Source organism: Balaenoptera musculus, chromosome 14 (assembly GCF_009873245.2).
Source record: "Balaenoptera musculus isolate JJ_BM4_2016_0621 chromosome 14, mBalMus1.pri.v3, whole genome shotgun sequence".
NCBI classification, from domain to species: Eukaryota; Metazoa; Chordata; class Mammalia; order Artiodactyla; family Balaenopteridae; genus Balaenoptera; species Balaenoptera musculus.
Window position 1 is genome coordinate 16,151,776 of NC_045798.1, and position 24,615 is coordinate 16,176,390.

General features: G+C 39.1%; 1 protein-coding gene and 1 pseudogene across 7 annotated transcripts in view; both read left to right on the forward strand.

Annotated features, from left to right (window-relative positions):
• HECTD4 (HECT domain E3 ubiquitin protein ligase 4) overlaps window positions 1-24,615 on the forward strand; it is a 196,115-nt gene that overhangs the window by 72,115 nt on the left and 99,385 nt on the right. For 5 of the 7 annotated variants that reach the window (XM_036823844.1, XM_036823845.1, XM_036823847.1 and 2 more), the window contains exons 8-15: window positions 6,835-7,027; window positions 11,312-11,470; window positions 16,224-16,337; window positions 17,074-17,214; window positions 21,162-21,394; window positions 22,117-22,262; window positions 23,086-23,156; window positions 24,060-24,165. In XM_036823844.1, coding sequence (XP_036679739.1) covers window positions 6,835-7,027; window positions 11,312-11,470; window positions 16,224-16,337; window positions 17,074-17,214; window positions 21,162-21,394; window positions 22,117-22,262; window positions 23,086-23,156; window positions 24,060-24,165 — 1,163 coding nt within the window. Of the gene's footprint in view, window positions 1-3,870; window positions 3,970-6,834; window positions 7,028-11,311; window positions 11,471-16,223; window positions 16,338-17,073; window positions 17,215-21,161; window positions 21,395-22,116; window positions 22,263-23,085; window positions 23,157-24,059; window positions 24,166-24,615 lie in introns of those variants that run through there. The other 2 variants (XM_036823850.1, XM_036823849.1) reach the window with 2 other exon arrangements.
• LOC118880004 lies at window positions 14,800-15,578 on the forward strand (annotated as a pseudogene).

Here is a 24,615-nt window from a genome sequence, read left to right on the forward strand (position 1 = left end):
AATGCAATCCCTATCAAACTACCACTGGCATTTTTCACAGAACTAGAACAAAAAATTTCACAATTTGTATGGAAACACAAAAGACCCCAAATAGCCAAAGCAATCTTGAGAAAGAAAAACGGAGCTGGAGGAATCAGGCTCCCTGACTTCAGACTACACCACAAAGCTACAGTAATCAAGACAGTATGGTACTGGCACAAAAACAGAAATACAGATCAATGGAACAGGATAGAAAGCCCAGAGATAAACCCACACACATATGGCCATCTTATCTTTGATAAAGGAGGCAAGAATATACAGTGGAGAAAAGACAGCCTCTTCAATAAGTGGTGCTGGGAAAACTGGACAGCTACATGTAAAAGAATGAAATTAGAACACTCCCACACACCATATACAAAAATAAACTCAAAATGGATTAAAGACCTAAATGTAAGGCCAGACACTATAAAACTCTTAGAGGAAAACATAGGCCGAACACTCTATGACATAAATCACAGCAAGATCCTTTTTGACCCAGCCCCTAGAGAAATGGAAATAAAAACAAAAATAAACAAATGGGACCTAATGAAACTTAAAAGCTTTTGCAAAGCAAAGGAAACCATAAACAAGACGAAAAGACAACCCTCAGAATGGGAGAAAATATTTGCAAGTGAAGCAACTGACAAAGGATTAATCTCCAAGATTTACAAGCAGCTCATGCAGCTCCATATCAAAAAAACAAACAACCCAATCCAAAAATGGGCAGAAGACCTAAATAGACATTTTTCCAAAGAAGACATACAGATTGCCAACAAACACATGAAAGAATGCTCACCATCATTAATCATTAGAGAAATGCAAATCAAAACTACAATGAGATATCATCTGACACCGGTCAGAATGGCCATCATCAAAAAATCTACAAACAATAAATGTTGGAGAGGGTGTGGAGAAAAGGGAACCCTCTTGCACTGTTGGTGGGAATGTAAATTGATACAGCCACTATGGAGAACAGTATGGAGGTTCCTTAAAAAACTAAAACTAGAACTACCATACGACCCAGCAATCCCACTACCGGGCATATACCCTGAGAAAACCATAATTCAAAAAGAGTCATGTAAGCAACCTAGCCAGGACATGGAAGCAACCTGAGTGTCCATCAACAGATGAATGGATAAAGAAGATGTGGCACATATATACAATGGAATATCACTCAGCCATAAAAAGAAACAAAATTGAGTTATTTGTAGTGAGGTGGATGGACCTAGAGTCTGTCATACAGAGTGAAGTAAGTCAGAAAGAGAAAAAGAAATACCGCATGCTAAAACATATATATGGAATCTAAAAAAAAAAAAAAAAAAAGGTCGTGAAGAACCTAGGGGCAAGACAGGAATAAAGACACAGACTTACTAAAGAATGGACTTGAGGATACGGGGAGGGATACGGGGAGGGGGAAGGGTAAGCTGGGACAAAGTGAGAGAGTGGCATGGACATATATACGCTACCAAACGTAAAAGAGATAGCTAGTGGGAAGCAGCCGCATAGCACAGGGAGATCAGCTCGGTGCTTTGTGACCACCTAGAGGGATGGGATAGGGAGGGTGGGAGGGAGGGAGATGCAAGAGGGAAGAGATATGGGGACATATGTATATGTATAACTGATTCACTTTGTTACAAAGCAGAAACTAACACACCATTGTAAAGCAATTATACTTGAATGAAGATGTTAAAAAAAAACCCAAAAAAACAAAACAAGAAAAAAACAAACCAAAAAAAGTTGAATTTGTTGGGAATAAAATTTACTAAAGAAATTGTGTGGTGAGCCAATATGCTGCTTAAAAACAAAAAAAAAGATAATATAGTTACAAAACTCAAATGGTACAAAAGTCTCTCACCTACCCTGCCTCAAGTCCAATTTCCCTCCCCAGAGGCAAGTAATGTTAACATTTTCCTCTGTATCCTTCCAGAGGTAATGCGAGAACATAGGAACAAATATACACGTATGTTTTTGTTTTTCTGTTTTTACATGAATGGTGATTTGTTATTCACATTCTTCTGCACCTTGCTCCAGTGGAGTGATGAGAGGGTTGAGTGATGAGTGGTGAAGTTGGAGAGGTAGCCAGGGCCACTTCTTGCAAATACCAGGGCCTTGCAAGGTATTTGGATTTTATCGCAGGTGACATGGGAAGCTCTTGGAGAGTTTTGAGCAGGATGTGGTTTTAAAAGTTCATTGTAGCTTTTGGGTCAAGAATAGACTAAAGCAAGATTTAAAGATTCTTAGAGAGACTAAACAGCTATAGAAGGGACCATATATTTTATAATCACAAAAAATATTAAAAACATATTTTTGGAAGCTTGAACACCACCAGTGTTCTTCCATTGTGTCATTTTTCATGAAAATCAGCTGAATTTGATCTACACACTAGCTCGGATTGAGGGAGAACTAAAGGATTGAAGGATTACCTAAACTGAATAGGTCAGAGTAGGATCCAACAAGCTATACTTGTCTCTCAAAATGATTTCTTATTAACTCAGAATGAAATTAGATAACTAATTGTTATATAAGGTAAACTATAGAAATATGGTCTTAAGCTGTAATTAATACTGAAACTATTATTAATATAAAACAACCTCTAACATTTGGGTCATAGAATTTCTCTGACTTGCGGTATCTGCTGCTGCTCAACAAACCACCCCCAAAACTAAGTGACTTCAAGCAACAGTGAATTAAAGGTTAACGGGACTCAGCTGGGTGATTCTTCACCACATGGTGAAGCTGAGGTCACACCCACAGCTTCACTCAACTTGGAGCTTGACTGGGCCTATAACATTTAAGTTGGCTTCTTCCAGAGTCTCTCTCCACTTGATGTCAGTAATCTAGGTTGAGCCTGTTGACAGCACAGAGGCTGGCTTTCAGATGGGAGCTTTTCAAGATGACAAGTGCTTATCAAGCTTCTGCTTGCATCCTGCTTTCTAATGGCCAAGCCCAGACTCTATGTAGGAGGGGACTAAAGAAGGGCATGAATGTTAGGACACATCATTCACCAGGGCCACCAATGTGATAGTCCACCACTTGCAGTCACAGGCCTTTTGAAGCTCTAAGACACTTAGAATTCTGGCCTTTAAGATTATAGAATAACTGAGGCATGGAACCTTCCTGCCTGATTTGGTTACCTGTACACTGGACACATCCCTGCTTGAGAATCTTCTATGACTCTCTTTTACCTTTTCAGGGCACATGTTTTACATCTTCACTTCTATTTTGCTCTGAGAGTTCTTCCTGCCCCCATGTGCTTTGTATAAACTGCTGTTTTTGTCTTGTTGATGTCTCTTCCTAAACATAGTCAGTATAGTAACGGACACACGAGGTCCCTCTCCCCCTTCACCTGATGGGTTTATTATTTCCTTTAAATTATGATCTGGCTGACTGAGATGCCCTTCATTCATCCTGTGTTAATCCAGTGCCTTGTCTGGGTAGCAGGGTAATAAGCCTTTGTTTTCAAGGTGCTTACGTTAGAGTGTGGGGAATGAGTAAGAAAGGAAACAACAGGAACAAAATAATTTCAGCAAGTGATAAATGCTGGGGAGAAAATAAAACAGGATAACGCGATAGAGGGTGAGGGGGCATGAAGGTGGGGAGCCGCTCCAGTTTGCCTGGCAGAGAGGGCCATTCTGAGGAAGGACATTTGAACTGAGACGAGAACGATGAGAAGCAGCCATCCATCCTGCCAGAGAGGGCAACCAGCCATCCCCGTTGGCCCGCGCCTGGGAGATTCCTTGGGACGTGGGACTTTCAGTGCTAGAACCAGGAGTCTCGGGCAAACCAGAACTAGTCCAGTCCAGGAAGAGGGATCAGCAAGTACAGGCCTAGCGTACAGACATTTTGGAGGGGCGACAGAAGGCAGTGCGGCTGAAAGTGTGGTGAGCAAGGGGGAGCAGAGGCAGGCCAGCCGGGGAGGTCAGTGGATGCTGGACCCCATGGACCTTACCAGTAGGTTGGATTTTATTATAAGTGTGTTGGGAAGCTGCTGCAGGGTTTCAGACAGGGAAGGAGATGGTTTTATTTACATTTGTAAATAAAATCATTGGCTGGTGTTTGGAGAGTAAAGCATATGGGGTCAAAGTGGAAACAGGGAGACCAGTTGAGAGGCTGGATGGTCATTGGGTTTGAGGTGGTGGCTTGGGCCAGGAAGGGAGCCAGAGGGAAGCTTCTCATCGTTACTAACTCTGTGCTGCTTCTTACTCCTCCCAGGCTCTTCCCCTCCTTTCTAAATCAGTAGTAGCTTCTTCATCCCAAAGAGCTTCTTAGCTAAGTACAGAGGTCCCCAGATTTACCACTTGGGCACCAAAGCCCAGTCCTCCTTGCTTCTCACAGACGCTTTATCAGGCTTTCTTTTCAGTATTTTCAAAGTACTTGAACACAGTGATATAATTTTTTTTCTTAAGTTATCTGTTGTTTTTCTCATAGGGCTAGACTGGGTAATGCTTTTGAATGCCAAGTGATTGATTTTTATCTGGATGCCTTTGAAGGGTCATATTTAAAGTTGTGCAGCATAACTAGAGCTATACTTGGTAAAGGGTAATTTAGCTGGGGGGTGGGTAAAATGACGTGGTAAGATGTGGACGTGTTAAATTTTAGGCGACAGCAGGCTGCTCCAGTCGAAATGCTGGGGAGTGGGAGGCAGTTGGAGAAGCGGCACTAGATCTCAGTAGCAAGGCTGGGTCTGTATATAGAAACGTGCGAGCCACCTCGGAGAGGTGGGATTGGATTTGGGCCAGGGCACCGATTTGTTTACTCAGCAAAGCTTCAAGTATTTACTGCGTGCCTCTGAGTGCTAGAAATGTTATGGTGAACAAGGCAGGCAGGGTCCCGGCTCTTGGGGAGCCAATATTCAGTTGGGGTGGGGAAGGTAGAAGGTCAAACAATAAATGAATTAATGAGTAAGATAATTTCAGAGAATGGTAAATGCTGTGCAGATAAAACTGGGTGCTGTGCTCTGGCTTGTGGGGGGTGGGTGGGTGGGTGGAGGAGATTCCTCTTTAGATTGGTAATCATAGAAGGCCTCTTTGAGGCGGTGACATTTTACCTGAGACCCGAATGATGGGAAGGAACCAGCCACACATAGAAGGATCTAGGGACAGAGGGTTCCAGGCAGAGGTCTTAGACACCAGAGGCTGGGTCTAACTCTAAGCAAACTCCCATTTAGGTAAGTGGAGATGGGAACCAGCAAATAAGAGGAGAACAAGGAGGGCAGGAACTATCTTGGCTTTGCTCATTAGAAGAGTCCCTTACACATAGGTAAGTGTTCATGTTAAAAAGAAACAAACTGGGATTGTGTTCTACCACCGAGACTGAGGAAGGACAACCTTAAGAGTTCTGGCAACCGTGGCACAACCTACACGGAAGTCAAAAAAAAGGTTGATTTTGGTTTTAGGTTACTCTCGGCCCATCAAGAATGCCCACTTGTTAGAGGGAGCTGAGTTAAGTAGCTGCAAAGTGTTAAAAAGCAGAGGGGAGGAAATAGAAACAGCATTTCAAGCTCTCTAAGAAACTCATTCCCTTACCATTTGTGAATGTCTTGTAAAAGCCTCCCCCCACCAGGTCCAGCCCCTCCGGGAACCTTGCCTGGCTGTGCTCCTCAATTTGCTCTCTTTCTCTTGCCTCTTCTCTGTTACCACCCTTTCACTTTGGACTCTTTTTTGCTTTTTTATTTGCTTCTGGAAGCCTTGCCGCTTTATACTCCTGTTCTCTCTTATCTCTAGTCCTGCCCACCTTTGCTAGTGGCATCTGTTTCTGAGACTGCAGCCAGACCCAGGAGTCTGGGTCTGGAGGGGGCAGTGGGTACAGAGGCTGCATGAGATATATTTGAGACATTTGGCACTGAGTGGGAGTGGAGAAGAGGGATGGTATTGCAATGGGCCACCAAGGTTTTGTTTAAGATCTCGGAGGCCTGTGAATATTTGACACCAGGAAATCAGAGGGGGAGACCTTGAGCATGAAGGGGCAGATGGGAGATAACTGAGGGAGCAGTTAGAGAGGAGGCAGAGTGCTTCTTCCTTAAATAACATGAGGTGAAGTGCTTCTTCCTCTGGATTAAGAGGAAAGGAATAAATGAGGCTGGATACAAAGATTTTTGAGTGGGAAGAGAGATGAGTGGGAGCAGCTTATAGTAAGTGGTCTGGATCTTTTTAGCAATAAAGAAAGCCAGGTGGTCTGCTTAAAGCCAAGCTCAAAATTTGGTGAAGGAATTTTGGAATCACCACTCCAGAGATTTTGCTGGGGAATAATCAAGTGATGAAGGAAGAACTGCCAAGTACCAGCAAGGATCCAGCTTAAACTGGCATATATTTTTAGCAGACAAAGTCTGCCTTTCTCCACAATTGCTCTGCCAATACCCGAGCAGCTGGGGTTAGTGTTGACTGCTGTTAATACAGAGTTTGGATTTTAGCCACTAATTATATTTCAAGAAGACATTATCCTCATGGTTGTACTTAATGGTAAATCAAGATCTGATTGATTTGTTTTCCTCTCATCTTACTTGTACCTGTCAGAAGTTTGTAATTAGTGAGAGCTGCCTGTGGAATTCAATATAAGGAATTTTAATCAACAGCCTTTCATAGAACCTATTAAACTTAGCTCATTACTTTTAAAATCTGGGCTATTATGAAAAATGAAAGCTCTCAAACTTCTTGTAGGCTTCCTTTTGTTCTCAGTTTCTGTAGAGCACCTACTCAGGTACAATTTTGGGAAATGTTTTTGAGTAACCAGATGACAATAATACACTTCTCAAGTAGAAATTTGCTAAATGAATGGAAACAGATATCATTTAAGGACCTCTTTTTCTTTAAATATTAGGTTGAAAATGGTGTATTTGTAGCCAACCCGCTTCAGGAACGCACAATTCTAATGAGAAAAGAGGGCGAGTCTGCAAAAAGCATTAATGAGATGCTTCTGAGCAGACTTTCACGCTACCGAGCCTCTCCTTCCGCAACGCTGGCTGCCCTCACCGGCTCCACCATCTCCAACACCCTGAAAGAGGACCAAGCAGGTAGGCTGCCCGTCGTTTTTCATATGTTTACCTTGTACAGCTCCATTCAGCTATATATATTTTAAGACCTTATTTTTTAGAACAGTTTTAGGTTCGTAGCAAAATTAAAGGAAGGTACAGATTTCTCGTCTACCTCCTGCCCCCACACATGCACAGCCTCCCTTATTATCAACATCCGCACCAGAGTGGTCCATTTGTTACAGCTGATGAACCCACCCTGACACATCATAATCACCCAGAGTCCATAGTTCACCTTAGGGTTCACTCTTGGTCTTGTACATTCTGTGGGTTTGGACAAATGCATAATGACATATGAGCATTATTATGGCATCATATACAGTGCTTTTATTGCCTTAAAAATCCTCTGTGCTCTACCTGTTCATCCCTCCCCACCCCCCCAAGCCCTGGCCACCACTGATCTTTTTATTGTCTTCATAGTTTTGCCTTTTTCAGAATGTCATGTAATTGGATTTATACAGAATGTAGCCTTTTCATATTGGCTTCTTTCACTTAGTAATATGCTTTTAAGATTCCTCCATGCCTTTTCATGGCTTGATACATTCAGCTTGTGATTAGTGCATGCTGCCTGTGGAATTCAGGCAATACTTGTTATTGAGCACCTACAGTGTGCCATACAAAGCACTTTGCTTTACATAGTTCACCGTTTTTAATGTCCTTCCAGTCATTTTTCATTTTTTAAAATTCCAAGCTAATACATACTGTTGGCTGTGGATATGAATTAGCATGAATCTGTAATAATTCAAAGCAGCTCTGTGTTTAATTGTAAATACCTTATCATTACTGTTAGTATCAACTGTTTTCACATTTAGCATCTGCTTCATGAATGTAAAAACTCACATTTAGCATCATCTTCACTAAATACATTCTTTTTTTTTTAACATCTTTATTGGAATATAATTGTTTTACAATGTAGTGTTAGTTTCTGCTGTATAACAAAGTGAATCAGCTATATGTATACATATATCCCCATATCCCCTCCCTCTTGCATCTCCCTCCCACCCTCCCTATCCCACCCCTCTAGGTCACAAAGCACCGAACTGATCTCCCTGTGCTGTGCAGCTGCTTCCCACTAGCTATCTATTTTACATTTGGTAGTGTATATATGTCAATGCCACTCTCACACTTCGTCCCAGCTTACCCTTTCCCCCTCCCCCGTGTCCTCAAGTCCATTCTCTATGTCTGCGTCTTTATTCCTGTCCTGCCCCTAGGTTCATCAGAACCCTTTTTTTTTTTTTTAGAACCATTTTTTTTTGACTCCATATATATGTGTTAGCATACGGTATTTGTGTTTCTCTTTCTGACTTACTTCACTCTGTATGACAGACTCTAGGTCCATCCACCTCACTACAAATAGTTCAATTTTATTTCTTTTTATGGCCGAGTAATATTCCATTGTGTATATGTGCCACATCTTCTTTATCCATTCATCTGTTGCTGGACACTTAGGTTGCTTCCATGTCCTGGCTATTGTAAATAGTGCTGCAAGGAACATTGTGGTACATGTCTCTTTTTGAATCATGGTTTTCTCAGGGTATATGCCCAGTAATGGGATTGCTAGGTCATATGGTAGTCCTATTTTTAGTTTTTCTAAATACATTCTTGACCAAGAAAATAAGAGGCAAACCTTCCACAACAGAGGTTGCTTTTTCTGGAATTTGGCATTTAGTGTTTGCACTTTAATATTTGAAAATAGATAGTATGTTTACAGAGTTTGAAAGTGAAAACAATATAAAAGGTGTATGCAGAGAAATCTTACTCTCGCGTCCTTGTATATTCAGTACTTGCTCCACCCTACCCCCTATAGGTAGCTCTATTTATTAGTTTTTGTTTATCCTGGCAGTTTTTTTATGCAAAGAGAAATTAAATTAATTTAGAAAGACAAATTTATGTATTTTTATTGTCCTTCTTTTCTCAATAAAAGGTAGCCTTCTAAACACACTGTTCTGTACTTTTAAAGCAGGAATTCTTAACGGGGATAAGCCTTTCAGGGGTTCATAACCATGCTCTCCCAAAGTTTTAAATAACATATATATCATCATAATTTTTATCAGATTTTCAAGGTCATTTATGACCCCCCCAAAGTCAAGAACCATTATTCTTGAGGAGTTTTCATATTACATACCAACTATATGAATTTATAACAAATCATGACCTGTAGTAAAAGATCAGGCTAGAAAAAGAGCCATGTATAGAAAAATGTATCTGAATTAATATATGTTTAATGAATTTAATGCAGTTTTATGCTTTAATCCTTTTATATATTGAAATGTTAGGAAGAGAAAATATTTGTGATTAATTCATTGTGAGACTATCAAATTTTAAATACTTATTAGTCCATATTAGAATTTAAGGATAGTATTTACTTCCACAGGTCTCTATTGTATCAAATATAAGTAGGGAATTTATTAATAGTTGTTATAACTTGGGTATGTGGATAATTTGAATTATAGGACATACTTTGTAGACGACAGTCCTATTACCTAAATAAACATTTTCCTGACAAGCTGAAGGCTTGATCTGGGTTTGTCCCTTGGGAGAAAATTGAATACTAGCCTGCACAATAGAAATACTAAAGGAATGTTTGTTACATAAGAAAACATGGGTGATATCAGAAAGTGGACTCAGAAGGCAAGGGTATATTTAGAATCCTGTGAAAACTAGTATCTGTACTCTAAACATGTGATTTCACTCATACTTTTATGCACATTCTCTATGTATTCATTTAACCTGAGGTTGCTACATAAAAATTCACCAGTTATAGGCTAAGTGAACTTTTGACAATTAATTCAGCATTCAGAGGGTCTAGGATTTTTTATTCTGTGATAAACTAATACCTATTACCATGTTAATAAGAATATGTGTATTAAAAACATCTTGGTGAAAACCACGATTGTGTGGTTATGCTCTTTGTGTGGTTATGCTCACAAAGTTGCTAGTTTTTCAGTCGTTGCCCCTTTTGGGTTTCTTACTTATGGAAATTTATGCTACTGGATTTATGTCCTAAATGAAGAATATACTTGTTGGCGGCTTGGAATTTTAAAAAATGGAGCTTTTTAGAACCACAGGCATTCAAAGCAAATGACAGATTAGGTTTCACTTGTTTCATTTTTCTAATCTAAACCATCTAAAGATAGTTTTATGTCTATGTAGGCAGTCATATTTTATACCTTGACAGCTTCCTAGGTAAAACACTCTGACTTTCTGTTGCCATCGTCAATCTTCACTGGACTAATATATAGAAAATCGTTAAATTCACCCTACATTTTCAGATCTGCCAGTGAGTAAGGGAAATTAAAGTACACTTTATACCTCTTGATTAGATACAATAATTATTTTCCTAATGATAGTTTATGTCACTGACCCTAAAAAAAAGAAAATACATCATGGGTTATAAATTCTGCAGACATAAAATTATTTTGTGATAGACATTGTGAAAGCTTTTATTAACTAGTTATGGGTTGAAATTTCTGGTAGATTCCATGTTCAGAGCTGTTTATAATGAATGTAATATCACAAACCTGTTAACAATTTGTTCTATATAAAATGAAAAGATCTCTACTGGAGCACAGTTTCCTAGGGGGAAACATAAACAGTAGGATTCTTCTTTTATTTTGAGATTTAGTCCACGTGAGGGTTCATTCTTTTGAAAGATTTTTATTTTATTTATTTATTTATTTATTTATTTTATTTTAACATCTTTATTGGAGTATAATTGCTCTACAATGGTGTGTTAGTTTCTGCATTATAACAAAGTGAATCAGTCATACATATACATATATCCCCATATCTCTTCCCTCTTGCGTCTCCCTCCCTCCCACCCTCCCTATCCCACCCCTCTAGGTGGTCACAAAGCACCGAGCTGATCTCCCTGTGCTATGTGGCTGCTTCCCACTAGCTATCTATTTTACATTTGGTAGTGTATATATGTCCATACCACTCTCTCACTTCGTCCCAGCTTACCCTTCCCCCTCCCCATGTCCTCAAGTCCATTGAAAGATTTTTAAAAGGCATAAGGACATATTGAATATAGGGAACACCTTTGAGAAATGTTCAGATCATGTAACCAGGAGGCTTGGGACCAGGCTGTGGAGACAGAAGATCATTATTTTTCCCTTAGCTTATTATTTCTTGCTCTATTTTTTGAGTCTGAGTATATTCTTGTTAGAATTGGGGGCCCCTTCGTTATACTCTAATTTGGTTTGGTAATCAAATTAATCTGTGTGTCAACTATTTCTGCTCACCATTTTCATTCCTTTTTACCAGCGAATACTAGCTGTGGGCTTCCTCTAAAAATGCTTCGGAAGACACCCATTTACACCTGTGGTACATACTTGGTGATGCTGGTCCCACCTCCAGGGGGATCAGGCAGCTCTGCTACCCGGTCTCTTTTTGGTGGAACAAGTGGTTTGTCGTCTTTAAAAAGTAAGTGAAATTTATTTGTGGCTCTTTTCCCAATTTGTCCCTAACTTTGAAATTTAAGGTTTTTCCTAATAGTGATTTTACACTTGCTCTGTTTACAGATGCTCTTTGATAACAACAAAAAACCTTATCAGTATAGTTATAGGCTAGGAGGAATTAAAAATAGAATTTTTGAAGGTGGTATAACAGTACACTTCTGAAAACTATTGTCCTGTAAAATTACTAGAAATAATAATGAGGTCAGGAAGATTTAAGGAAATAAAATAATCTGTTGCCACTTTATTTACTGACACTGAAAGAACTCTACCCACTGGAGAGCTATGAAAATAAGTCTGTGAAATACCTCCATTTTAGGACACATAAAAATGTATATGATACAAAATAATATATGCAAAAATTCATTAATGTTAAGTGTACATATATATATTTTTTATGTATTTCTTTTTTTTTTAACATCTTTATTGGAGTATAATTGCTTTACAATGTTGTGTTAGTTTCTGCTGTATAACAAAGTGATCAGCTATACATATGCCGCCGCATAGCACAGGGAGATCAGCTCGGTGCTTCGTGACCACCTAGAGGGGTGGGATAGGGAGGATGGGAGGGAGACGTAAGAGGGAAGGGATATGGGGATATAAGTGTACATATATTTTTATAAAAGAGGGAGGCATGCTATAGTAATTAAAGCAATGTGATTTTGGCTTCAGAGTGGACAAATAGTTAAATTGAAAATAATGTAGGGCTTCCCTGGTGGTGCAGTGGTTAAGAATCCGCCTGCCAATGTAGGGGACACAGGTTCAAGCCCTGGTCCGGGAAGATCCCACATGCTGCGGAGCACCTAAGCCCATGTGCCACAACTACTGAGCCTGCGCTCTAAAGCCTGCGAGCCACAACTACTAAGCCCGTGTGCCACAACTACTGAAACCCATGTGCCTAGAGCCCATGCTTCATAACAAGAGAAGCCACCAAAATGAGAAGCCTGCGCACTGCAACGAAGAGTAGCCCCTGCTCTCCGCAACCAGAGAAAAGCCCTCGGGCAGCAACAAAGACCCAACTCAGCCAAAAAATAAATAAATAAATAAAATAAAAATAAATCAATTTAAAAAAAAGAAAATAATATAGAATAAAAAAATGTTCCTTTTACATTGCCATTTTCTTACCTTAGGGACATCATTTAACCCCTCTGAGCCTCAGTTTTCCCATCTGTAAAAAATAAAAGGCTAATAGTATCTCACACCATTGTTTGGTGATCATATGCAATAAAGTACGTTAGAGTATTTCTAAAAACAAAAACAAACCCAAAATATTCCTTTTATATATGGTAACACCTTTTTTTTAACATTCCTTTTTTCCTTAAAATTTGTTTAGGCACATAAAATTAAAATGTTTTAAAATCAATTTACTTATTTTCATTTCCCAAAATTTCATATTCTGTCTTTTTAAAATAATTTACTTACAGTAATTCCATTGAAGGATTATATTTCACATTTAGATGTTTAAAAAAGCATTTCTTACCCAAACTTTAACCTGCAGATATAAATTTAACCTCAGCAGCTTAAATAAAACCATTTATCTAGTATCAACTTAACTTTTAGGCCATTTCAAGTAGTTGCACGTGTTTGGGATCTAGATACTTATAACAACTCCAAAACTCTTTTGTCTTTACTTTTTAAAAACTAATTTATTTAAATATTTATTTTCTTTATTTGGTTGCACCAGGTCTTGGTTACAGCAGGTGTGCTCCTTAGTTGCAGCTTGCAGGCTCCTTAGTTGCCGCTGGCTGGCTCCTTAGTTGCGGCCAGCAGGATCCTTAGTTGCGGCCAGTGGGCTCCTTGGTTGCGGCTCGCCGGCTCCTTAGTTGCGGCACGTGGGGTCCTTAGTTGCGGCAGGCGGGCTCCTTAGTTGTGGCTCGCAGGCTTCTGAGTTGCAGCTCGCCAGCTCCTTAGTTGTGGCATGCGAATTCTTAGTTGCAACATGCATACGGCATCTAGTTCCCTGACCGGGGATTGAATCCGGGCCCCCTGCATTGGGAGCACGGAGTCTTAACCACTGCACCACCAGGGAAGTCCTCTCTTTTGCTTTTAGAATTAAATGGTTTAGACTTTTTCTCAACAGCCTGTTTTCTCTAACATGTGACCAGGATGCCCCCTTTAGCCCTCGGGTAAATGATGTAAATTTACTACTCTCTTTAAAAAAAAAAAAATAACAGCTTTATTGAGTTGTAACTTACATACCATAAAATTTACCCCTTTAAAGTATACAGTTCAGTGGTTTTTAATATATTCAGAGTTGTCCAACAATCACCACAATCTAATTCTAGAACATTTACATCACTCCAAAAAGATACCCCATACCCATTAGCAATCACTCCCTTTATCCCCCCTTTTCCCCAGCCCCTGGCATCCACCAATCTACTTTCTGACTCTATGGATTTACCTATTCTGGACTTTTCAAATTTATGGAATTATACAATATATGTACTTTTGTGACTGGCTTTTTTTTTTTTTTTTTAAGCATAATGTTTCCAAGGTTCATCCATGTTGTAGCACAAATCATTACTTCATTTCTTTTTATGGCCAAATCATACTTGATTGTATGAATATAATCCATTGACATTTGAGTGGTTTCTGCTTTTTGACTGTTTTGAATAATGCTGCTCTGAACATTCATGTACAAGTTTTTGCGTAGACATGTTGTCATTTCTCTTGGGTATATGTGTAGGAGTAGAATTCTGGGTCATGTGGTACCTGTATGTTTAAGCTTCAGAGGGACTGCTAAACTGTTTTCCAGAATGGCTGTACCATTTTAGAGTCTCATTAGCAACGGCTCCAATTTTTCCACATCCTCTCTGACATTTGTTATTTTCTTTTTTTTTTTTTAATAGCTGTACTCCATAGTGGGTATGAAGTGGTATCTCATTGTGGGTTTGATTTGCATTTCCCTAACAACTAATGATGTTGAACATCTTTTCTTGTGCTGATTGGCCATTTGTATATGTTCTTTGGAGAAATATCTATTCAAATCCTTTGTCCATTTTAAAATTGGGTTATTTGTCTTTGTATTGACCATTAATCATCTGAAACTCTTTTTTAGTATCCTTGGCATGGTTTTTTCCACTCAACTGAAATTAGCCCCATTTGATTAAAACAGGCCTTCACAGTGCCATTTTTTTCATGAGGGTATAGCTTACCCAGTGATTCTATTTTAGACCAACAAATAAATAAATGCTTAAATTTCTTCTATGTCCTATTCCACACTGGTCACTGTGGTGGCTACTCAGTGAGTGGGAAAAGTGGTGCTTGCCTTGAGGATCTCATAGTCTGGTTGGGAGAAACGATGCAGGTGTGTGAAACAACTAGAAAATTATATACAATGCTGTATCACTGCCTGAACCATGGGGAGCAGATGTAAGTGCTGCAGAATCAGAGGAAGAAAGGGTCATTGTTGAGTGGGGTAGAGGGGAGAGACTTCATGAAGTTTTGAGTTTAAGTCATGAAAAATGGCTATTATTCATATAAGTGGCCACATAGGGGAAAGGCATATGCATGGTAAATACAATGAAAAAGAGATCTGGAGAAGACCATTTTGTTGGTGTGCAGGACAGAACAATAGAAAATAGAAAAGAAACAAAGAGTACAGTTTAGATTATAGCTCAAGTCAGGCGTGATGAGAATCTGGATTACTAGGGTGATGGGAATAAGAAAAAGGAACTTGAGAGACAGTGCTAGAATTTTCTGTTGGAAAGTGGGGAAGAAAGTTATATCAATAATAGCAGCTAGGCCCTTCTGCCATGGCAGCCATTGAAGAGCAGCCGCCATGGCTCCTTGCTGCCCCATGGCCGTGGGCCTCAACAAGGGCCACCAGGTGACCAAGAACATGAGCAAGCTGAGGCATAGCCCTGCAAGATGTGATCCAAAAGGTGTGTGGCTTTGCCCCTTAGGAGCTGCATGCCATGGAGCGGCATGCCAGGGTCTCCAAGAACAAGCAGGCCCTCAAGTTCATCCAGAAAAGGGTGGGGACATACATCTGTGCCAAGAGGAAGAAAGAGGAGCTGAGGAGTGTCCTGGCCGCCATGAGGAAAGCAGCAGCCACAATAAAACCTTTTCAGGAAAAAAAAAAAAAAAAAAAAAAAGCAGATCCTTGATATATTTTAACTCATTTAATCTTCACAATAACTGTATAAAGTAGGTAACTTTTACTATCTCCACTTTACACATGGGGAAACTGAGAGGTTCAGTAAATTTCCCAGGGTCACACAGAAGTGGTAGAGCTGGAATTCAAATTCAGAATCCTAAAGCTCATGCTTGTCATAACTACACTTCCCTGTGTTAAGGGAAAAGGCCGAAGTGTTTCCAAGTTTTAGAGCCAGGGCTTGGAAGGATAGCAACTAAACATCCACTAACCTGTTTTGAGCACCAAATATATGTAAAGTATTTCTTGTAAATATTGTTACCTTGTGATGTTAATAATCATAACCCCTCTTGCAATTACCCTTTTGACAATCTATCTTGAAAAAAACCTGTATGTGAAAGTTGCCATTTTAAAAACACTCTCAAAAATATGGTTCACTGAATTGGAAAAGGCTTTATGACAGTTTTCTTTTCATGGTCTTAATGTGTGTCTTTTGTCTCCTCATTGTTACCACCAATAGACAACCAAAAAAGATGTGATTTTTATAAAGTCTTGCTAAGAGGCTAAAGTTTAAGCTAACCATCATCTTAAGGCTTATTAAACAGCTTAATATTTGTTTCTGAAGTCCTAGCTTCTAGCTTGGTGTATAATATTTCGGATGGTCAATTCACAAGTCGTGCCGATCTCATAGATGCTGCTGGAAGCTCATTGGGGCGTGGTGCTCTTGTACCAGGATTGGGTAAGAAATAAATGCCCACATTTATTTTCCTTGGAAAATTCAAAATTTAAGCAATTTCTCTTAAAAAATCTTGCTAATTCTCTATGGTATTCTAGTTTCCTTGAAAGAATTTTTTTATGCTACTCTTTAATTGTGAGGATTAATATAAGAAATTGTCATATGTGAAATTCCTCTGCATAAATTACTATTGAAGATACTGTCCATTAGGTTGTGTAATGTTGTCTATAACAAATTCTTCTTAAAGTTCATGCCATAAAAAGATTTCTTTCCCCTGAGGGATTAGTATACTTCTTATTGTTAGAAAATGAGCATTATGTTAGCGCATTGGATTTTCTCTTTGCCTTGGCACCTAGGAGCTCATATCTAAGTTTTGGGCTCAGTTACTAAGACTTTTACTGTGTGTTAATGTTAATTAGTCTTGTAGTACCTGGGTTTTACTGTAAGCCACTTAAATCCTTTCTGGAATTAAAAAGGTCACATGTAAGTCAGTTACTAAAAACTTTCTATTCCATGAGACTTATTCCATTCTCACATATGAGTTAAGCCAAGTAGACATTGAATCCTGCCTTCCTACTGAGCCCCAATCTAATGCTTTGCCAGCATTGGGGGGATGTGGGATGTGGCTTGCCAGCACTGGGGAGAATCCTTGCCCTTTCATTCTTTAGCACTGCTTATGAGAAGTATGTTTCAAGCAGTCGATGGTATGATAGTTGAATAAAGGATGTTCTTTTTGCAGGTGCCTGTTACGATACAGTGAACAACATGCTATGGACATGCTCGAATGACTATATCGATCAATGGTGTAATCCTGGGAATCAGGCCTTCCATTACGTCTGTCAGAGACTTGGAGTCAGCCATATCATCACTGAGCCCAAAGGTGAGGTGCACTCATAGTCCTACAGGACGAGATTTTCCCCCCATGAAATAGGAGAGAGTACAGCAGCATTAGTAAGTGGGAACATAGCCCAAGCAGCAAAATGTGTCAACAGCCTTCCCTCTTTGAATTTAGAAACCTAGAATTCTTATTATCTGATTGGTTTATGATTAAGTAAATAAGTGTGTAAATAAATAGAGCTTTTGAGGTGGTCCACAGACTTTTTTAAAGGAAAATTGTTATGTCCCTTCTGAAATTGTCAGAACTTTGGGACAGAAGTTTGTTCTTTATTTGTACTTGGCGTGGGATTATATATGCTGTTATAATGTTTTGCATTAATAACAACTTACTTATACACAAACTTACAATTTTGATAGACTATCTGGTAAAGGACCTTTATATTTCTTAATATTAAGATTCTTAATATAAGTTAATATTAACGTAAAATCTTTTGACTTCAAAGTCAACTATAGTGGTATATATGGTGTAGTGAGTAGCTCAGCAAATCCTCTCCTGATAAAGCAATGATAAAATGGACTGAATTACCAAAAATAACTATTTCTGTAAAATTAAAATGCCAACTAAAAAAAATTAACTATTTCTAGGCTCTGGAAGTTGACCAAAGGCATATACCAAATTGAGACGTGGTATTCATAAAAAAAACCCACTGAACTTTGGCTAAGAACAGTAGAAGTCTGTGATGTTCTTAGCTGCGGACACTCCTGTCTCCTACCTTAAGCTCGGTCAGTGCAGTAATTCCATCAGGGTGGGGCAGATCATGGAAGCCAGCAGCTTGGCTGCCAGAAGGGGCTGACTGATTTGGAGCAGAGCATGGAAAAAAACTCACACACAGCAGCAATGTCAGTAACAGTAGTGGTCTTGGTGGCAAACAAACAGAGACAACCAGTGGCTTAGCTAGCCTGAGGTTGTGGTCCTGGTTAGGGCAAGCATCGAACCAGCAAACTAGCCAGAAATTTACTAGTGAGATGTGGGTAGTGAGAAAGCTACAAAGGGCCTTCGTAAGCTCCCCAAACATCTGCATAGAAGAAGCCAGAGAAGGCCCAAGCTGTTCACACAAGCCTGGCTGAAAATGAGCCTGCATACACATGCAGAGATTTGAGAGGGCCCACAGAAGGTGAAAACCATGGAATAGTTTAAAACTGCCTAAACTTTGATGTGCTTCCCCCAGAAAACGTGGCTCCATCAGGGTGGAAGTATTACTGGCTCAGGGTGTTTGAGCACAACCTCTGACTCAGACGAGGTAACCACTAGGAAGGCAGGCTTAAAAATAAAAATGAGAATAATAAAAATAAACAAATGAAAGAAAGTAAAAACGAAAATAGAAATAAGAATTTAAGAAAACAAAGTGAGTGGAGAAATCAGTAGCTAAACACTGCAGGCAAAACTCAGATATTAGACTTAGCAGATGAAGACTTCAAAGCAACCTTTAGAAATAAATTCAAAGAACTAAAGGAAACCATGTTTAAAAGATTAAAGAAAAGTATGATGACCATGATTAAACAGAGAATTTCAACACAGAATTTATTTAAAGAAGAAAAAAAAGACGAAGAACCAGTTGGAAATTCTGGATTTGAAAAGTTCAATGACTGAAGAGAAAAAATCAGCAAACTTGGATATAGATGGATAGAGTTATTCTATCTGAAGAATAGAAGAAGACACTTTTAAGGAACACTGGTCAGATATTTTGTAGAATTTCCCTCAGTTTGGGGTCATCTGTTGTTTTCTCCTTTAAAACTGGGGTTATAGATTTGGGGGAAGAATACCACAGAGGTGAAGTGCTTTTCTCATTACATCATATCACAGGGTACATGATAGCAACATGACCTATTACTAGTGATATTAAAATTGATCACTTGGTTTAAATGCCAGCTTTCTTCACTGCAGAGTGAAGAAAGCTTCTTCCCCTTCCATATTCAGTTTGTTAGAAGCAAGACATTAAGCCCACACTCATGGGAAGGGGAATTAAGCTCCACCTCCTGGAAGGAAAAACATCAGAGACATATGTTAATTACCACAGTAATTTATATTTTGGAGGAGGTGATACTTTGAGACTTTGGAATTATCTATTAGATTTTCTGTTTCTTCTTGTGTTCATCTTGGTAGTTGTGTCTTTCTAGAAATTTGTGCATTTTATCTAAGTTTTCTTATTTGTTGGCATAAAGTTGCTCCTAGTATTATAATTAGTTTAATTTTTATAAGGTCAGTAGTAATTTCTCTGCTTTCACTCTTGATTTTGGTATTTGTATAAATTTACTAAAAAACATTGTTTTGTGACTTAGAATGGGTGAACTTCATGGTATGTGTAAATTGTATCTTGTAAAACAGCAAAAAAGAAGAAATTTATATATTGTGACTCCCTAATTATTATCTCCAAGCCTCTTGCCTCAACTCCAATCTATGTATTCGTCTCCACTTGGATATCTAACATCTTCAACTTAACATGTCAAAAACAAACTCCCTGTATCTCCCCCCTACAAATCTATACTTACCGAGTCCTCCATATTCCAGTATGTGGATCACTATTCTTTCATATGCTCAGACCAAAAAATTACGGTTATCTTTGACTTTCTTTCTCTAATACCCCACATCCAAATGGACATCAGCAAATCCTGTCAGCTCCCATCTTCAAGATGTATTCCAAGTCTAACCATTTCCCTCTATCTCTGCTGCTACAACTCTAGTCTAGGCCATCATCTTCACCCGGATTATCATAGTAGCCCCCTCACTGGTCTTCCTACTTCCCCTGCAGTCGCCCTCCTCCACCCTGCTTAGGCTTATCTCCACACAGCAGCCAGAGTCTTTTACAATCTACATAGTCAGATCTGTCACTCTTCTGCTCAGACACCTCCACTGGCTTCCCATCTAACTCAGAATGACATTTAAAGACCTCAGTTATTTGGGTAGATCCCAAAGCTACCTTTCAAAAAGTGTTTGGTGAAGATGAACAATACTAACCTGAATTCTGTTGTTGTAAGATCAAGGACTCATGAAGGCACAGAAGAGAGGGGGACCCAGCCAGGCCTTAGGGTTAATATGCAATTGAAAAGTTTAGTTTTGGCAAGGTTTACCTTCCAATAGGTTTTCCTTGAGTCCTTTCCTCATAGCTAACGGTGCCCACAATCCTTTTGCAGCTCTAAGGTTACCCCACCCAAGCCTGACTCTCCAAGGTTACCTACTTTCTTGTTTCTTTTATGCAGTTCATTTCAGCTGGTTTAGGGAAAAAAGCAATCTTTTTTTCCTGTACTTTGCCTGTTTAGATTATTTTCACCTCCATTCCCTGAATGTCTGTAACTATCATGAGGCATTTATTATTATATAAGAGGATGCTTGTCAATTCTCTTTAACCAAGGTTGAACTGATGTCTGTCTAGGCTGTGGTGACTAAATGAGATCAAAATGTTTGAGGTACCGTGGGAGGAGATATTTCTCAGCTGGCGAGGGTGGTGGGTTTTACCAGAGAGGAGCCATAGAAGATGAAGAGATTTTTCTAGAATAGTTACCACCATGGGATCTGAGCTGAGATGGCCTGAATTCAAATCCCAGCTCTACCATTTAGTAGCTGTGTGACCTAGGGCAAGTTACTGAACCTCTCTAATTCTTGAGTCACTCCTCTACAAAACAGGGCTAAAATAGTCTAAGTTGATAATGATATTGTAAGGTAAAACATGTAAAGCATTCAGCCCATTGTCTAGCATATAGAAAGGACTGAAGAAGTGGTAGCTACTTATGCTCTTTAAAAAAATGGAAATTCCCAAGTGTTTTCACCCCAGCATTCTGTGGCAGGGAAAAAGGTTCTCCAGCAGTAGTGGGAGAGATTGGAGCCAAGATAGTCTCTTCTGGTGGGCATGCACCTTTTGCAAGTCAGAGGTATGTTCCTTGGTGGCCACCCAGAGATGTCTTTCCTCACTAACTTTCCTTTTCATCTTCTAGAAGAGGCTATAACCACGAATGAGGTTATAAACCAATTATTGCACCACGTTGGTGCGATGTGCATACACCAACTCAATCTTCTTGCTACCAACCCCAATCTTCCAATCACAAGTGTCTTGGGCAAGCAGCATCCAATTGAAGCACACCATCTTAGCAGTATTTGTGACATTATGGAGAAGGCCATGGTTAATGGAGACACCTGTATCATACGCTGCATTCTCGTTGTCTTTCAGGTAAATACACTGTTTTGAGATAAATAAAATAGAGAAAAAGAAACACAAACCTTGGCTTCAGTCAGCTAATTTCTTTCTTTTTTTTTTTAATAAATTTATAAATTTATTTATTTTTGTCTGCGTTGGGTCTTAGTTGCTGCACGCGGGCTTTCTCTAGTTGTGGCGAGCGGGGGCTTCTCTTCATTGTGGTGCACGGGCTCTAAGTGTGCAGGCTTCAGTAGTTATGGCTCGCAGGCTCTAGAGCGCAGGCTCAGTAGTTGTGGTGCACGGGCTTAGTCTCTCCACAGCATGTGGGATCTTCCCGGACCAGGGATCGAACCTGTGTCTCCTGCATTGGCAGGCAGATTCTTATCCACTGTGCCACCAGGGAAGCCCAGTCAGCTAATTTCTACCAGAAGAAAAATGTAATAACATTCCTGTTTTGCATCTTACCACATTCTAATCCTGTAATTAGAATTATCATCATATTCATAGCACTGCAGTTAATGGAGTATTGCTATATGTATTGATAGCTCATTGCAATTAATATATGTAAAGTATTTACTATAATTATACCATTACACAATAGAAGCGATTGTGGTTAAAAATCCACTTGGGTATTTATTCACAAGAATAACTAGCGTGGAAAAAAAAAAGAATAACTAGCGTGTTCTTTCTTCATAGGGATAATTTTATCCCCAGTAGAATTAGCATTTTCAGATATACCCCTTATGTTTCTGTAGGTGGTGTTTAAATTTTTCTTCAGCCCACAAACTGAAAGGAATCGAGACATCATTCGACGGTCGGGGTTGCTTCTTTGGCAGTTGTTGATGGCACCAAAAGATCAAATTTGCCCTGAAATTCAGAAGGAAGTCTGCCTTGCCATCAGGTAATCAGCACCTGATTTTCTCAGTGCTCTCTGCAGAAGGCTTCTCCTGCACTGCGTTGTAACTTTCCCTTCAGACTGGTAGCCTGGATGTCTCTTACCCCATCCCACAGTCGGGACCGCACGTGTAGAGGATAATTTAACTGGAGAGAAGTTTGTGACCCCACTCCCAGAGGACTCAAGCTGTCCGTGTACATACACTCCTCATCTCACTTTCGGATCTTAAAACAGACACAGAAAAAAATCCCTTTAAATAGATATTTTGGTGGTTTGCAAGTGGATGTTCTTCTCATTTGGGTCAAAGTGTGGCAAGGTGGTTAAGAAACAGGCTTTGGCAGCAGATAGACCTGGATTCTAGTCTTTGCTCTGCCACTGACTTCCCAAATGATTTTTTGGCGCATTCTGCATACAGCTGGTTTGACTACATTGACTTTTTTTTTTAATTAATTTTTATTGGGGTATAGTTGCTTTACAGTGTTGGGTTAGTTTCTACTGTACAGCAAAGTGAATCAGCTACACGTATACATATCTCCCCTCTTTTTTGGATTTCCATACATTGACTTTTTATAGCTCAATTCTCTTTAACCAGTTCTGCATCTAGCCTCAGATAAGTTATCATTTTGGTAATTCACAAATAGGAGAAGGAGAGGGATACTGTTTATCAGGGAGGTCATTGGACTATATCACAACAGTGAATTTAGTTTCAGTTGCTTTCTTAGTGGTGAAACTGTACTCAAACTGGCATCTTTTAATAAAAATTTAAATATTTAGAGTTTGGATTTTCTAGAACATGTTTAAAAGCTTCTCGACTTTTCTGTCATTTCAGCTCTGGTTTAAATATCTTGTACCCAGGTGAAACTGAAATCAATAACTTACTTAAGCTGGTCTTAACAGAAGGTGAGAATTATCCTTTAATTACCCTTGAAAAAACATGCTTTTTTGTCCCTAAGGAAATGACTGAATTTTAAATTTTTTTTCTTCATATCTGTTAGTCAACATTATTTTATAAACTTCCCTCTTAGGACTGCTTTTGCTGCATCGCATAAGTTTTGGGTCCTCATGTTTTTGTTGTCATTTGTTTCTATGTATTTTTTGATTTCCTCTTTGATTTCTTCAGTGATCTCTTGGTTATTTAGTAGCGGATTGTGTAGCCTCGTGTGTTTGTGTTTTCTACAGTTTTTTTCCTGTAATTGATTTCTAATCTCATAGTGTTGTGGTTGGAAAAGATGCTTGATATGATTTCAGTTTTCTTAAAATTACTGAGGCTTGATCTCAGTGTTATTTTTAAAATGCACATATGCCAACACTTAAACTAGATTGAAAGCAGAAACCATGTTCTATGTATTGTCAAGCTTTATAAACCTCTTTCTATCCCCACTGTGTAGCATAATGTACCTGACTGCAGATGTTTAATGAATGTTAAAGATAATGATTTCTTGGGATTTCTAAGCCAGTTTTTTCCCCACACATTAAAATCCAACTTTTAAAGTTAGACTCAATGACAACGACAAAATTCACCATGTTAAAGACACTCTGCATTTATAAGCAACATTAGTTTGAGGAATTAGAAATTACACTTCCTGAAATATCAAGACAGTTACTACACCTAAATCAGGATGTACTGGTTAAAGAAAGTCTGATTGGTTGTGATGTAGTTTTTGCTGCTGTTGTTTGTGTAAGTACATATGCCTGGTGCCCCTAGATTGTCGACAGTCTGCTCGTTTAAAAACTTTTTAAAAAGAACATCAGTTTTCTAAATGTAATTATCAAGGTAGCTTATGGAACTTTGTTCTGTGTTAGGAGAGAGAAACAGCGGCCTCTCCCAGCTACGGGATGTGATCCTAACCAATTTAGCTGAACAGCTTCAAAACAACCGATTTGGCAGTGAGGAGGATGATCATTACAGGTGATGTTATGTTATGTTATTCACTGCTAGCCTTTTCTATGTGTTTTTCTCAGTAATTAATTTACAGTTAAATGTGTTTTTCAACTTCAGTCTCCTATAATATCTTATATGATAATTGGTGTGTCAAGTCTAAACTGTGGATCAGTTGAAAGATAATAAATCCCACAGTTGCCCTAAGAAATGATAATAGCACATTTCAGTTTAATGAGTAATATAACTTGAGCCTGGAAGAAGGGTACTTAGCAGAAATAACAGGTGGAGCTTATTTAAGAAATCTTGGTGGAGGGTGTCATCAAATTGCTGGTCTGTGAGAGAGGGTGAAGGTGTGGTTCGAGCTGGAGAGGGGAAGAAGGTGTGTCTCTGCTATTTATAAAATTCTTGAACTAGGTGCTTAAGTACCATTGTGTTTCCGTAAATTTGATTTAGATAATATACCTAGTTGTTAGAATC